The 16,992-nt window shown below is 52.1% G+C and overlaps 1 protein-coding gene across 2 annotated transcripts in view; it reads left to right on the plus strand.

Moving 5' to 3' along the window:
• DSCAML1 (DS cell adhesion molecule like 1) overlaps nt 1-16,992 on the plus strand; it is a 356,923-nt gene that overhangs the window by 253,870 nt on the left and 86,061 nt on the right. For both annotated transcript variants that reach the window (XM_020886749.2, XM_070473524.1), the window contains exons 4-6: nt 5,774-5,920; nt 12,234-12,512; nt 16,009-16,284. In XM_020886749.2, coding sequence (XP_020742408.2) covers nt 5,774-5,920; nt 12,234-12,512; nt 16,009-16,284 — 702 coding nt within the window. The remainder of the gene's footprint in view (nt 1-5,773; nt 5,921-12,233; nt 12,513-16,008; nt 16,285-16,992) is intronic.

The raw sequence follows: 16,992 nt of genomic DNA on the forward strand, positions 1-16,992 counted from the left end.
CAGGGCAGAGAGCCCCCCAGTAGCAGCCCGCCTTCCATCTCTTGAGATGGAGCCACTTGTGCTGACATTTAACGAGTACCACACAAGTGCTGGAGATGGTCCCATGCAGTAACTCATCTTTCATCTAGTTCTTCCAATACTTCCAACAACTGTGTGACCTAAGTCCTATTTATTATCTGCTTTTTCCTGAAGCAGAAATGGGACTCAGAGAAGTCTGGTGTGATTACAGAGACATCCACTGTCAGAGTGAAGGGCCTTACAGTTTAGTTAATCCAGTGGTTCTCTGCCCTGGCTTCACATTACATCACCCAAAAAGCTTTTTAAAAATACCAATTTCCAGGCCACACCTCCAGAGATCCTGAGTTTAATTTTAAAAGCTCCTTAGATGATTCTAATGTACAAACATAGTTAAAAACACATATCTCCTCCACCTCTTCCCTCTTTGTACGGGTGGGGAAGTTGAGGGCCTGAGAGAGGACTGGACTGCCCTCAGGTCACCCTGCATCCATTTCCCAGGACTGCCTTAGCAAATGACCACAAACGGGTGGCTTAAAGCCACAGAGATTCACTGTGTCACAATTCTGGAGGCCAAAAGTCCAAAATCAAGGTGTGGGCAGGGCCCTGCTCCCTCTGCAGGCTCGCAGAGGTGGGGGTGGTGGGGCGGTGAGGAATCTTTTCTTGCCTCTTGCCTGGTTTCTGGGGTCACTGGCAATCCTTGGCTTTTTTTTTTTTTTTTTTTTTTGACCATACCACCCAACATATGGGATCTTAGTTCCCCAACCATATATCAAACCCATGCATTGAAAGCATGGATGCTCAACCACTGGACCACCAGGGAAGTCCGGTCCTTGGTTCTCTCTGCTCATAGTTACATCACTGCAATCTCCACCTCCATCTTCACAGGCCTTCTCCCTGTGTGTCCCTGCCTGTATCCAAATTTCCCTCTTCTTATAAGGACATCAGTCACACTGGATTTGGGATAGACGTTATTCCATTATGGTCTCATTTTAACTTGATTCTATTTGTGTGCACGAGCTCTGTATGGACACTTTTGTGGGGGACGCTATGCCACCCAGGATATGCCTCCTCATTAGTGGCAGAGCTAGGGTGCCAATTCAATCTCCTAAGTCTCAGTCCTGGGCTTGTCCCCAATGCTGGGTGGCTTGGCCCCATTTTATCTTCCTCTTCTCACTAATGGCTTCCATTGAGCCCCCTCCACACCCTTTACCAGCCCCCATTACTAAAGGCTCAAGCTTCCCTGGTAGAAGAACATTCTTCTAACTGTGGAATCCCAGAGGGCAGAGGCCAAATTCAGGACTTCCCCATGGAGCCCAGTTGAGTACACAGGGTTGCTCCATGAAGATTTGATAAATGGAGCCAAACTGAATCGAATGGATAAGTGTGCCTTTGTGAGGAAGTGAAGACCCCTCCAATAGAAGCAATCAAGCAGAGGCTGGGTAAATGTATGTTTCTATAAGAGGTGCTGTTATTCTAGGAGAGTCAGCATAGCACAGAGCTTTAGAGGAATGTAGCAAGTAGACTAATGGTCTAGGTCCTACCCCTTATTTGCTGTGTGACTGTGGGTGGTTTATTTAACCTCTGTGCTTTGGTTAGTAACAGCAATAATATCCATTTCAAAGGAGTATGGGGATTAAATGAGATAATGTTCATAAAGCCCTTGGCCTAACATGTAATGGGTGCTCCATAAACCAGATCACCAGGAGAAAGGACAGTAGAGTATTCCAGTAATAAAAAGAAAAGGATTCATTAACCTCGCACAGCACTCCCCTGGTCTTGGGTGTGTTCACAGATGATACTGCAGACTTTGAGATGTAACAGGCAGGCAGCGCCAATGCCAGAGTCCACACTGAAGCACAGTTCCATGTCCTCGTCCTGGAGCCTAAGGGAAAATGACCCTCCATGGGCACACTCTTGGCATTTAGAGTAGAGCAGTTGTTGTCACTCTGACTTGACCACTAAATGTCACTAGTACACCCCTAAGTTTCGGTAACAACCAAAAATGGTCTCAGACACACATTTCCAAGTGGCCTCAGGGCGGAGGCCAGACATGGTGGTCTCGTCTGCCACTCCATCCTTCCTCCAGCTGGACGCAGCCTACCCCAAGGAGGAGAAACCAAGACATTGGGATGATAATGGCTCCTCTCCCCAGTACAAGGACAGGTGGTCCCACTGGGGTGCAGAGGATGAGCTGCCAGACTGCCAGAGCAGCCCCCTGGAGCCAGTCTCAGAAGCTAGCCAAGTTTGGAGTCCTGGACCCTCTGAACCACCCCCCAGCAGACGATGCCTCCTCGTCCTCCATGCCGAATGCCTCTCACTCCACAGGCCCCCTTCTCCATCCTTCCCCAGCAGGGCCCATCATGTAATTCTCATCAAACATGCAGAACTGATGTCGCACACGTCCCCCCAGTGGGGATTAACATAATACCCCTGATTTCTCCTTCCCCTCTTGCTCGCCATGTATCCCCCTGACTGCAGCCTGCCTTTGTTTCAGGAGGAGCGATACACTGTATCTGGAAATGTTACTGCAATTAAATATGCACAAGGAGGGGGGAAGGGAGGGGGGAAATGAGGACAATGAAGGATGTGAAACATCAGATGCAGCAGCTGCTTGTTGCTATAGAAACCCCAGCTCCCCACCACCATCACCACAGCACCCCTCCCCAGCTTAAAATTCCTCAGGGCCAAGTGCACCATTGCTGGTGTCGATCTGAGGATAACAGGGTCCTGACTGTTCAGGCTGGAGCACCTGTGGGCCGCTAGGGCTGATTTTCGGGTGTTTCCTGTTTTTCCTCATCCCACCACCTCCAACCCTCATACTTCTGATTGGCAGCAACACCCTCCAGTCGTCCTGCATTCCAGCCGCAGTTACATAATAAATTATGAGAGAGCTTCCGCGTTTGACTTTGGGATGTCACAACATGGAGACAAAGCAGCAGGTGCAGAGTCTGGGTGGGGAGCCTGGCTTCCTCTGTGCTCCCTGCAGGTCTTCTGACTGCCGGCAGCGGAGCCGGGCTCCTTCCTGCCTCGTTTTCTTCTTCTACCCACAGCACTGAGTGGGGGTCCACAGGGCGTGGTCTTCGTGTTGGAGGGGGCAGGGTGGGGGTCCGCAAGCTCCACGCAGCCTGCCCGCTGGCCAAGCATTCCTCTAAGGAGATCCAACAAGATGCTACTCAGTGGGGATCTGCATGAAGTCCCGGACCCAGACCCACTTAGCCAAAGGTGTCCAAGAGTGGAGAGGAGGAAGGTAGCCTAGGAATAGCTTGTGGACACATGACAAGGACCTTTAAATCAGAGTATGAAGCAGTAGTAAAATTGATCTGCCCCCTCATCCCGACTCAATCCCCCCTGAAAAGTCAATGCAGCTTAGGTGGGTGGTTGGTAGTCCTGCTCTACTCTGCCCCACTCAGATAAGCTGTTTGTTAGATCCCCACCCTCAGCAAAATGCCTGGCACCTAGCAGGTCTGCTGCTCAGTTGCTAAATCATGTCTGACTCTTTGTGACCCCTTGGACCGTAGCTCATCAGGCTCTTCTGTCTGTGTTATTTCCCAGCAAGAATACTGGAGTGGGCTGCCATTTCCTTCTTCGGGAGACCTAGTCATGTACAAAGATATATGGGAGGGAGAAGGGAAGAGAAGGGGGGAAGTGGGAAAGAGGGAGGAAAAATTAAGAGATTTGTAGATAAACCAAAGTTTATTAAGAAGCCAGAGACCAACTAGATTGAAGAAGCTATTTGAAACCCTACTACATAACAATTAAAAAAATATAATCCTTAAGACTCATAAAAAGTCAAAGAGCCTGATTGCTGCCTTCCAGTGTGTGAGGGAGTGTGTCAGTCATATGAGTTTAGGCTGCTTCTGTAGGGCTCCAAGGAGTAGAAACCAGGATCCATGGAGGCCAGTTGTGACCAAGGAAGATCTTTCTCAAAGTCTCAAAGCACTGTCAACTTCGGAATGGGTCACTAAATAAGGTAGTGAGTTCCCCATCCCTGGAGGTATTCAAATGAAAGCCAGAGAAGCTTTGTGAAAGATGCAGTCAAATACATTCAGCTTTTCAACCCTGGAGTTCTACAGGTTTCACTGTTGGAAAATGTCCTTTCAGGAGGTCCCTGTCCATGGTGCTGAGATCTTGGGCTTGTGCTTGGCAGGATGAGACACCACAGAATACTCCTAAGCAGAGAGTGTCCAAGCTCTTGACTGAGAAGTTTCACTCAGCCCCTATGTGGAAGGAAGCAGACCTCAAATAATAGGATTTGAAGCAGATGGGGCTCCCCAAAATGTTTCCTTGTGAAAGCCTGGCAGTCTGGTGTTAGCAAGTCCTTTGTCTGAGGTCAGCACTACCCTCTCTCCAGCAGCTTTCTTATAAGTCATCATCACTATCCTGATTCTGATGCCCCCTCTGGTGGAAATGGAAGCCTGGGCTCTTCTCTGCCTGCCTGGGGAAGCAGCTACGCCCTCAGAGAGCAAGGCTGGGGGACCCTAGGTTAGCTTCTCCATCTCAATCTGGCTGGATCTTGGGTGGAAGACCATAAACTTAGAGAGTCCCAAAGCCAAATACAAGCCTTTCCCCAGCCTTGGAGTCCATATCCTCCCCATTTAAAAATCAACCCTAAAAAAAAATAAAAGAGCCCTGACTAGCTCAAGTTCAGGGGTTGCCTTAGGATCTTGGACGAGGAAATCCACTGTACCTTGGAGTGGAGTCTTATCTTATAATCAGCCAAATGGTGAAACTACTCTGTCCTTTCCACTTCTCAGCCAAGTCATGGCAGTGAGACTAGAGAGAGGGCAGGGAAAGTAAAATATAGGACACTGCCTTTGCCTTGCATGAAATGGTGTCAAGAACTGCATGATGGAGACTTCCCTGGTGGTCCACTGGCTAAGACTCTGTTCCCAGTGCAAGGGGCCTGGGTTCGATCCTTGGTTAGGGAACTGGATCCCCCATGCCACAACTAAGACCTGGCACAGCCAAATAAGCTAAATAAATAAATAAATAAATAAATTTTTTAAAGAACTGCATGATGAATTAGCATTGTAGATCTGCATCTCCACTTCCCCACTCTTCGTATAACTTAGTTGCAGTAATTGTTTCTTGCGTGAATAAATGACTGACATTGAAAGAAAAGAATTTAGGCTTGTTTGGCTCAGTGCAGAGGGAGAGCTAGGAGCCGGTGGAAGGCCTGAGTTCTGATCCACTTACTGCCTGTGTGATTTTAAAATGGAGATGACACCTCAAACAGTTGTAAGAACAAAGAGCAATGATTGTTAAAGCTTTGCAAACTCTCGCCAAGAGATAAGAAAGAGGAGGACTGATACTCCATAAGTGAGCACTTGCTGAGTGCCAGACACTGTATTATTTTTGTCATCATTATATCCACTCCATGAAGTATTGTTTGAGCTCTGTTGTGCAGATAAGACTCAGAGAGGTTAATTAACTTTCCCAAGGTCACACAGCTAATAAGTGGAAGAGTCAGATTGGAACCCAGATCTTGACTCCAAAGCCCAACATCTTCCTGAGAAAAGCTGAAGCATCTACACTTAAAGGAATAATTATCGTGATTTCTCTTTGTTTACACATAGAAAATCCTCATCTGTGAGAGATGCTCTCCTCATAGATTCAGCCCCTTTTGCCCATCATCTCCCATCCCCTGGGCAACAGGGCAACCTGGCCGAGCAGAAGTCCAGCTCCAGGCCCAATTTGCTTCTGGTGGCAGGTCTGGCCAGAGGAGTAATCAACTGTGTCCTGATTATGTCTCCAGAGAACAGGTTTTTTATCACTTCCCACGGCGGGCTGTACATCTCCGACGTGCAGAAGGAGGACGCCCTCTCCACCTACCGCTGCATCACCAAGCACAAGTATAGCGGGGAGACCCGGCAGAGCAACGGGGCCCGCCTCTCCGTGACAGGTAGGCCAGGGGGCCGGAGAGGAAGGGAGGGTGCCAGCCCGACCCCAAACCGGGGGGCATGTTGACACCACGGACCAGGGAGTCTGCCGTGTAATGGGCGCATTCAAGAGAAGCAGATTCAAGAACACGGATATAGAAACCAGCGGGCAGACCTTGTCTGGTTTGATCTGGGATGTTCTTCATATTTTAAGAACTCTACAGTTCAATTCCTTTCAGGAGTCTACCTGAGAAAGCTGAATGCGCCTGAAGAACTGTTTGTTGTTTTTGTTTCGTCACTCAGTCATGTCCAATTCTTTGTAACCCCATGGACAGTAGCCTGCAAGTCTCCTCTGTCCATAGAATTTTCCAGACAAGAATACTGAAGTGGGTTGCCATTTCCTTCTCCAGGGGATCTTTCTGACCCAGGGATCAAACCCGAGTCTCCTGCATTGACAAGCAGATTCTTTACCACTGTTCCTCTTTCCTTTTTTGCCTTTGCCACCAGGAAGCTCATAGATATAATCTATTGCTCCAGTGTAGTAATGATTGGATTGGATTGGATTAGGGAGATTTTGTATTTCCTTGTGTCTCTATTTTTTTTTAAGATTCTAGTAGTTTATTTATTTTTGAATACATATATATCTTTCGTTAGGGGCTTCCCCAGTGGCTCAGTGGTTAAGAATCAGTCTGCAATGCAGTGGCTTCAGGAGACACAGGTCTGATCCCTAGGTGGAGAATATCCAGTGGAGAAGGGCATGGCAACCCACTCCAGTATTCTCTCCTGGAGAATCCCATAGACAAAGGAGCCTGGCAAGCTATAGTCCATAGCATCACGGAGTCAGATACGACTGAAGTGACTGAGCACACTTGCACATATCTTTTATTAGAACCTACCTCACAACATTTGAAAGTAGGCAAACACAAGGTAAAAAAAAAAATCTCTAAATTAAATAAAGGATCTTTATTCTGGAATGATTATAACTTCTTACAGAAGGATGGAAGGTGCTATTTCCTGAATCCCCGTGTGCCAGAAATTTCATTTAGGTACTGTCTCTTAGGCACTATCATAGCTTGGTGAGGTGTGCACTGTGCTCCGTATTTCTACAGGTAAGAAAATCAGACCTTAGGGAAGCCAAGCCACTTGTCCCAACTGTTTAACCAGTGGCAGGCACAGCCAGAATTCACATCCTCCAGCCACAGGTCCCCATTGAAGGGGCCAATCAAACACCATGCAGATGCCCCAGTTACAGAGGAAAGAAGGTCACTTGGCATTCTTCAAGGGAGGCCTCCTGGAATAGCGCTTTTCAGACTCTTGACAGTGATCCTCAGACATCATCACCAATGCCATGCATGCTGGTGTTTCCTACCACATGCATTGTGACGCACTCTGATATTTTCTATTCTACTCTATCCTGTCTCAGTTTATCTAAATGCTGGTCACCACTCACCACATGGATTCCATCACTTCCTAACCGTGTGTGACCTGCAATTTGAAGATCCCTACCCTTGTGGAAGTGGGGTCAGAGTAGCTTCTGGAAGGAAGATGAACTGATAGAACACCTGGTTTGGGGACTAGTACCACCAAATTGCTCAACCCCTTTGGGTCTCTGTAAAAATGAGCTAGATTTGGTGACTTCTCAAATTCCTTTTTTTCTTTTTTTTTTTGGAGTATAGTTGCTTTGGGCTTCCTGGTGGCTCAGAAGGTAGAGAATATACCTGCTATGCAGGAGACCCAGGTTCGATCCCTGGGTCTGGAACATCCCCTGGAGGAGAAAATGGCACCCCACTCTAGTATTCTTGCCTGGAGAATCCCATGGACAGAGGAGCCTGGCAGGCTGCCGTAGATGGGGTCGCAGAGAGTCGGCCACGACTGAGCGACTAGCACACAGCTCACAGCTGCTTTACAGAGCTATGTTAGTTTCCACTGGACAGCAAAGAGAATTGGCCACATGGATACACATGACCCCACTTTGTTTGGATCTCTTTCCCATTTAGGTCACCTCCAAGCACTGAGTAGTTTCCTCTGCTACACAGTCGGTTCTCATGAGTTGTCTGTTTTATCCATAGTAGTGTATATATGCTGCTCCCAGTCTCCCAATCCGTCCCACTCTCCTTCCCCTCTTGGTGTCCATATGTTTGCTCTCTGTGTCTGTGAGGTGACTTCTTGGATTCTGTCTCCCTCTCCCCTGTGATTTGGGAGGATTACCCTGACCAGCAGGTGACTGTGTCAAGGGCCCCCTCTTAGTTGCCTGTTGCATTTTGGGGGCAAGACCAGAAGCCAGGAGAGCAAGGATCAGGCTCTTTTTTTCTCCCTTGCGTCTCCAAAGCTTGGACCCATGCCTGGCACATAGTAGGTGCTAAGTCAGTATTTGTGGTTAAAATCGACCAATGCCAAGGGAAACTGCGCCGTCACGTGGGGAGGAGATGGGACTGCGCAGTGTGGCCCCATCTTCGTGGCTAGACCTTACCGTCTGCAGCCTAGTTCCCAAGCATGCCGGTGGTCCCCTTCCAAATTATAGGCACTTGTTTGTGTGCTGGTTTGCATCTCATTTGCATGCCTCTCATACAGCACAGAATCCCCCACCCTTCTGGTCTGCTGCTTTCCCTTGCATGAATATTTAGCCCCTTCATCCTACTAATCTTACTTCTACTCTTGTCCCTCCAAAAAGACACCCTTTAGACTAGAGGAGGGACTTCCTGCTGGTCCAGTGGTTAAGACTCCGCACTTCTCCTGCAGGGGGTGCAGGTTCAATCCCTGGTAGGGGAATAAAGATCCCATGCCACGTGGTGCAGCCAAATAATGGAGGAAAAAACCCTGGAGGATATGCCAACCCTTCTTCCTCTGGGGGGCTGTGGCAAATGCCTCCCAGCTGGGGCTGGGGGTGTGGAGAGTGGGAGATGGCACTCAGAGACTCGGAGATAAAGCCCAGAGAAGCAGAGAAGCAAAGACAGGGAGGCACCCGGATGACAAAAGGGGAGAGACGTGGCCACAGAGGGAGCAAGACGGGACAGAGGAAAACAGAAACCTAACAGAGAGATGAGGGTAGACAAGACGATAGTGACAGGGTGAAAGAGAGACGGAGGAAGGCGCTGGGAGCGGAGGGGAGCCCAGGGGAAGGGGCCCTAGGAGTGACGCGGGCCCTGATGTGATGTGATGTGACAAGGAAATCTATAAGCTGCTTGTCTTGGCAGAAATGCGACTGATACCCAGGCAAGGCAGCACAGAGGGGAACTCGTGCCAGGGGGTGGTCAGGCCACAGCCCCCCAACCTCCAATCTCAGATCCATTCCCTGAGTTGAGGGTAGGGATCAGCTTTCACCTGAGGGGAGGCAGATGCAAGGGAAGTCTGAGCCCCCTCAAATAAGGCCTAATAACCATTCGACACATTGAGGTGCTTTTTAGACTTTTTCACCCAGTGCTGTCATGAGCATCTTCTCTGTGGAGTAGGCACCTTCATCTGCATTCATAAAGGAGGGGACCAGCGACCAGAGAGGCTGAGAGGCTACACCCAGGTTCCCCAGTTCATGGGATGCCGAGCCGGATGCAGAAGACATGTTCCAGGGCGGCATTGTTCAGCCAGCTGGGGGAGGTCCCAGCAGCATTCCCCCAACTCTGGAGCACCCTGACCCCCTCACACCAGTCCCGCCTCGGCCCCAGAGATTTCTCAGGGCCGGGCCATCTGTCTCCCCCAGCCCTGCACCGGCCCTGGCAGCACCCGATCCCCCCAGGCTGTCGTCGTACACGCCACGGCATTTTACTTCTGCTCCCGAGTAATGAAAGAGGTTTCTTTCCTTCAGAATTTAATTTCACGCCTGAGACTCGGTGATTAATTCCCTCCCACCCCCCCCCCACCACCACCGCCCCTTCCTCCACCGCCCCATCGGCCCCTCCGCTTGTAAATTCTGCGGTGTGCCACGGAATTTGTGTATTTTGCATCAATTAAGTGTCACATTGAGTAATTCTTCCCTGGCACCAGGTTTGTTTATCCCAACCGTTCCCACAGGGTTGTAGGGGAAGAGGCCGCAGAAGCTGGCGGGGAGGGCGGGCGGGCACAGAATAGTAATCGCCCAGCACATCTGCGTGGCGGCTCAGTCAGCCTGGCTCTTTGACATACGTTGTGCTTTGTTGCCCACCACAGTCTGGGGAGATCTGGAGACGGCAGTGTCACCTCTGCGTGCGGGAAACTCAGACTCTGGGAGATCGTAAGACACCCCCCCCCACCCACCCAAGGTCACCCAGCCCAGCAGTGACCCAGGCCACTGGCATCAGGGTCGCCTGATTCCCACTCCCTGGCTCCTCGTGAGAAGCCCTGGAGGGTGGGAAGAGAGCAGAGAGTCTTCTAGAAAATCTTTCCCCAGGGAGGAGACTTCCAAGCACAGCCCCTCTCCAAGGGGGTGGGGTGGGGGCAGTCACAGGATGAGCCGAGAACAGAGGACATTTCCCATTTCATCAAGGAGGGGCCAGAGGGGTGTCAGTGCTCTCACCATTCACCCCAGAGCCGGACCCAGTGTTAGAGTCTTCCATCTCAGACCGCACTTACTGAACAAGCGTGGGGAGACCGGTTTTAGATCCTGGCTCTGCAGTGGGATCCTGGGCAGGTCACTGCACCTCTCTGGTCTCAGGATCCCCATTGGTGTGTGCCCTCTAAGCCCCTAAGGACCTTCCCTAGTGGCTCAGAGGGTAAGGAGTCTGCCTGCAATGCAGGAGACCCAGGTTCAATCCCTGGGTTGGGAAGATCCCCTGAAGAAGGAAACGGCAACCCACGCCAGTGTTCTTGCCTGGAGAATCCCATGGACAGCAGAGCCTGGTGGGCTATAGTCCATGGGGTCACAAAGAGTCAGACACGACTGAGCAACTTCACTTTCACTTTCCAAGTCCAAAAGTCAGCTACTGTTCCATGAGCCTGTGAAGTTCCGTGATGTGGAAAAGGCAGACTGCTGGCCCACCCCTTGCCCGCATGCCCCCATTCACCCTTCCTCGGATGTCTATGGCTTGGGCAGCCCTGCTCTGTGCTAGGCACGTGGGCATGCCACAGGGGATCAGCATTGCCTCAAGGAGCTTCCAGGGAAACTGGATACATGGCCTGGTGCAGACAGCTGCTGGCAAGGGCCGTCGTGGAGGCGGCAACGGTGGTTGCCTCTGGGAGGGAAATGGGGCGACTGGAGGTGGAGTGAGGGGACTCCCTTTTCACTATATGATCTTGTCTACTTTCAGAAGTTTTGCCATGTGTGTGTACTGTGGGGTTTTTTTTTTTTCTTTTAAAAAGAAAAGGTTGCTTGAAAATAAAATGAAAGGAAAAGAAAACTCTATGGGCATCCAGTGAGGGTGGCCTGGGGGAGATGTCCAGAAAGGGTGAGATTGAAGCTGCTTTCTGGAAGATCATTAGGAGCTGGCCAAGTAGAGTGGGCTGGCGGGGCATCCAGGTGGCAGACAGTGTGCTGACAACATGCCCAGCGCGGGGAAGTGGTGACATCAGAAGGTCAGGGAGGCAGGCCAGGCCAGGGGACCTGGTTGGAGTGAGATCACAGATCACAGAGGCCTAACTCAGGATAAGAAGCGGGGATTGTAATACGTAGGTAAAGGGAACCTGTGGGGTTTACATCAGGGGAAGGTCCCAGTGGGCAGAACACCCAGACAGGCCCTTCAGGATGAGAACTAGACTGAGGTAGCATCCAGAAAGTTGCTCAGATGGCAGGGGTATCGCACACAGAATCCCACCAATAAGCACCTGGTTTCCTGTAGTGTAGGGCCACAGGCCCACAGTCACTGCTTGCTTATGGTTTGGGAATGCAAAGGAGAGGAGCATTGCTGGATGGCAGGTGTGTTTTGCAGAAGGCTTAACTTCTGAATCCTTCTGGGCCTGGAGAGAAAAACACTACCCCCTCTGAGCCCACCCAGATTGCAGGTGGGAGCAGACAGGACAGAACAGAGGTGCCCATCCTTGACAGACCCAGACCAAGATGGACCAGAATTTTAGTCCCAAGAGGTCCTGATTCTCATGCCATGGGGACTGTTTGTATGAACGTCTCTCCCTCCCTCTTGTGGTTTCGCTTTCTCCCTCTGTTTGTCTGTCATTCTAACTTAGTCTGCCCACCACATCCTCTCCTCCCTCAGCCCCTGCTCCCAGCCATGCTTCCCAGGGCCTCCATCTGGCTGAGTAGGAGAGTTTGGGCCAGAGTCTGGGGCCCCAGGGGATCCAGTGAGCCATCCCACTGGGTATCACTCACTCCAGGCACCAGTGGGCAGCAAGTTCTGGGTGCCTGCCTTCCCACCCCAACCCCCACCCCACCCCTCTCAGGACTGCCCAGGACCACTCATGCTCTCTGCCTTCCAGACCCTGCCGAGTCGATCCCTACCATCCTGGACGGCTTCCACTCCCAGGAAGTGTGGGCCGGCCACACGACGGAGCTGCCCTGCACTGCCTCCGGTTACCCCATCCCTGCCATCCGCTGGCTCAAGGATGGCCGACCCCTCCCAGCCGACAGCCGCTGGACCAAGCGCATCACGGGGCTGACCATCAGTGACCTGCGGACCGAGGACAGCGGCACCTACATTTGTGAGGTCACCAACACCTTTGGCTCGGCAGAGGTCACAGGCACCCTCACGGTCATCGGTGAGTGGGGGAGCACCTTTTGCAGCCCCAGTAACCTTTGAGAGCACTGCCTCTGGTGGGGAGGGACATGAGGGCATCCCCATGCCTCTGGCCAGCCCCAGAGATGATCCTCTGGTTGGGGAAGGCAGGTTGGTGCCCTGAGAAAAGCACTGGGTTTGAAATCAGAAGACCTGCCTTTTGGTTCTGATGTCATCAGATAGTAACTGACCTGGGGGAAATCATATAACCATGAGTATCACCTCTGTGCCCTTTTCTGTCAAAGAGGATAATGACCCTGCCCCTCCAACCTCCTAGAGGTCACAAGGGTCATAGGGAACAATGATGGTGATGTGACGAGCTCATGGGGCTTCTCAGCTTCTTGGGAGGAGGCAGTATCTATACTAAAGGAAACGACGCTGATGTGAATCTAGTAGAAGACATAACGAACCCATCAGAGGTGACACTCAGAGTATTTAGGTATAACTTCTAGGGAGACACTGGGGGTAAACACCCAGGGCAGCCTTTCCAGGACCTGCCAGTTGGGCGTGAACTCTGGTCCTTCCTGTTACTCCCCTGTCCCAGAGCCGCAGGGTCCAGGGAGCACACGTGGAGAGCAGGAGGCCTTCACAGACCCCTGCTGATGCTGAGCCCCTGGAAGCGGGGGAAAAGCCCCTTGACGGGGAGTGGTGAGACCGGGAACATTCTTCCCCCACCCCACCTCATCTCTTTCTCGGGTTCCCTGCTCTTGGGGCTGCAGGGAAGGTGTTGGCAGCAGAGGGTTGAGACTTGGAGACCCTATGGGATCTCAGTCCTGTGGGGCAGCAGGAGCCTGAGTCCATGAACTTTGAACCTGATGACATCATGGGGGCATCAACCTGGGCAGTGGAAAGAGGCTGTCCAGAGATGGTCCTGTCCCCATCCCCCCGCTCTGCTGTTGAGATTGACCAAAAAGACTCTCTGCCCAGGTCACCCTCTGTCTCATGAGCACAGACTGCAGGTCTGCAGGCCCTCGGCTAGGCCAGAGGACCACGCAGAGCCTACCTCCTCTGGGCTGACCTTCTGGGCCTGGCATCCTGTCACCCTCAGCCCAGATATGGGCCCAGTCTCCTCCCCATAACCGCAGGGATCTTGACAGTTGGGGCATGTTTATCTGCAAGGTGGGGAGGAGACCCTCCCCGTGTGAATTCACTGTGTAGCTGGAAGAGCAGAAAGAGCCCCCAAGAAATGCTCTGGGAGCAACAGTTTGTGATACAAACACTTAGGTTAAAATGCTGGAAGCCTGGGGGTGAAAGGGAGGTCCTCTCATACAACCAAGACGTGGACCACAGGGTAGGCAGATAGGAGGACCAGGATCCATACCCTCTTCTAAGCACCATCCAAAATTGTTTGGCCTGCAGTGCTGGAGACCTGGGTTTTCTCCCCAGGTTGGGAAGATCCCCTAGAGGAGGGCATGGCAACCCACTCTTGCCTGGAGAATCCCCATGGACAGAGGAGTCTGGTGGGCTACAGTCTGTGGGGTCGCACAGAGTCAGACACAACTGACTGACTAAGCACACAGTATTACCTTCTCCTCCTTTAACCTCTCCTGCTACACACTCACACACACTCACACTCACATTCATACACTCACACTGTCTCAGGGAACAGGTCAGGAGGGCTGCATACCCCCGTCCTTGGAAAATTAGCACACTTCACTCTGAGTTAATTTTATGTTCCAAGCTCCAGCTTCAGTACAGACGGGCAAGCAAGTACTTACACACACACGTACAGGCAGATGTGTTGAAAGTTCACATGCCCACTTCCCTGTACACACATGTAGACATATGTGGTGTCTGTGCACACCCACAGATACACACTCTCATCCTAGAGCACACGGACACACAATAAGTAACTGCCTAGAGCGGTGCGCACGCCCTGCCCCTGTGGGCACGGATACTCCTGACTCTCTGAGATGCAGAGCTCCCCACCCTCCCCCTCACTGGGCTGGACTGGATAACCAGGTTCAAGGGGAAGTGACATGGTTTTCTCTGTCTTCCTTCCCCTCTGATAGCCCCTCTCTGCCAGGTCCACGGAGAGGAAAGCAATGTTTTCATATTTCCCTCATTCTGCCACCCAACCTCCCACCCATCCTCCATGAGGCCCCATGCAGAGACAATGAGGGGAGAGCTGCTGACTGGCACGTCCTGGGAGCCCTGGCTGGTGCCTGGGGCAAGTGGAATGCCACCTACGGCATGGTGCATTGATGTTCCCTGGATAGCGGGCAGAGGATCTGGGAGTGAACAGGCTAAGCAGAGTGTGAGCAGACTCCTGCATGCTTTGACTGCCCACCCAGGCAGGCCTGCCACACCCCCCTCTCCTGCAGGCTCCATTATTGGGGGTCCGAGGCTCCTGTAGGTCTCCAGCTCCTGAAACCCCCAAACCATGGAGATCAAGGAAGAGAGGCCAGCTTGGGGCTGGTAACCAGCCAGTCAATCAATAAACATGACTCAGACAGCAGTTGTGATATAAAGATGAGAGACGCTGCCCTGCTTTCAAGTGGCTCATAGTCCAGAGGGAGAGAGAGAAACGTGGTGATTGGAAGACGGTGAGCTTGGTGTTCTGTTAGTTACACACAGGGAGCCTCAGAAGATGAATCCTTAACCCAGTCTGGGAGGGGACTAGTATCCAGGAAGGCTTCTTGGAAGAGGTGACACCTGAGTTTGGTGTGAAGGATGAGTAGGAAATAGGCAAAGAGGGCCAAGAGCACCCTGGGTGTGCAGGAACCACAGGCAGGATGCTGCTCTAGAGACAGCATAGCTGAGAAGGGGGCCAGGTCTCAAAGGCCTCCATGGACGTGGATGCCAAGCTGACAGTTGTTGAGTGCCATGAAAGTTATGAGCAGGGCAGTGGCTGGCTGCAGTGAGGAGGACCGATGGAAGGACACGAGGAAAAAGGAGGAATGGAGAAGAGCGTACTGCATGGGTCCAGGCCTGGGGCTCTGGGCCTGCAACTGGATAGGGGCAGTGGAGGTGAAGAGCAGGGGGTCGACTGACGCGTATAAAAGAAGTCAGACCAGCAGAAGGTAGCTATTGGTTATTGGATAAGCACAGGAGACAGGTGGTGGGCCATGGGGGCCTCCCTGGTTTCTAGGGTGAGTGACAGTGAGAACGATGAGCCAGCCAAGCTTCCATCCTCCTCATGAGCCAAAGGGCGCTTTCCAACCCTGCCCGGGCAAGGACCCCACATGAGGACAACACAAGCCATCAGAACAACAGGTGCTGAGACAGTCTCTGGCCTGACCCTGCCATTTCACAGATGGGTAAACTGAGCCCTAGAGAGAGGAAACCACTCAGCCTGGTTCCCACCCACGCCCCTCCCAACACACACACACACACACACGCAAGACATCTTGGAGACAGAACCAGGGTCTCCAGACTCCCAGGGCCTTTTCTGATCGCCGCCTACCCCCAGCCACACTCCACTGACAGTGAGTCCTTTTGCTTTGCTTTTCCTCCCCGTTTCCCCTGGTCCGGCCCAGACCCCCTTCACGTGACCCTGACACCAAAGAACCTGAAGACCGGCATCGGCAGCACGGTCATCCTCTCCTGCACCCTCCTGGGCTCCCCGGAGTTCACCATCCGCTGGTACCGCAACACCCAGCTGGTGCTGCCCAGCGAGGCCATTTCCATCCGCGGGCTCAGCAACGAGACGCTGCTCATCACCTCGGCCCAGAAGAGGCACTCAGGGGCCTACCAGTGCTTCGCCACCCGCAAGACCCAGACGGCCCAGGACTTCGCCATCATCGTCCTGGAAGGCGAGTGGGGCGCGGGGGGCAGCTGGGCGGGTCCAGGATTCCCACAGCCAGGCCAGGAGGTACCCCGCCCTCCCGACAGGAAGCGGTCATCTGCGCTCACTACACACCAAGGAGGTGCCAAGGCCCTGCTTGGAGGTTTTTTGAGTTTTTTTAAATAATATCTATTTTGCAATTGAGGAAACTGAGGCTTTGGTCCGTTGCCTAGGTTCCACAGTTCTGCCAAGGAGCTGGGTTTGAACTCAGGCCTCCTAAACAGCACACTCCATTGCCTCTACAAAATTACTAGAACTGCACTATTAGAGGGTTTCCCAGGTGACGCTGCTGGTAAAGAATCCACCTGATAATGCAGGAGACGCAGGTTCGATTCCTGGGTTGGAAAGATTCCCTGGAGAAGGGAATGGCAACGCACTCCAGTGTTCTAGCCTGGAGAATCCCATGGACAAACAAGTCTGGTGGGCTATAGTCCATGGGGTCGCAAAGAGTCGGGCACAACTTAGCGACTAAACCACCACCAATTCTTTATAGCATTCCTGCGTGGAAGGATGCCCAGTGTTAATGATTACATACCCCATGATCCATGGAGAAAGTGGGGGCCTGGGGGTCCAGTCTTCTGTTAACTAAGACTTAAGCCCCGTCACAGACACCTCCCCACACCACGACAGCCTCTGGACAGCCTGCATCTTAAGCCTCAAACTTTTGACTTTTTTA

This window comes from Odocoileus virginianus, chromosome 10 (genome assembly GCF_023699985.2).
Source record: "Odocoileus virginianus isolate 20LAN1187 ecotype Illinois chromosome 10, Ovbor_1.2, whole genome shotgun sequence".
In the NCBI taxonomy this organism is placed as follows: Eukaryota; Metazoa; Chordata; class Mammalia; order Artiodactyla; family Cervidae; genus Odocoileus; species Odocoileus virginianus.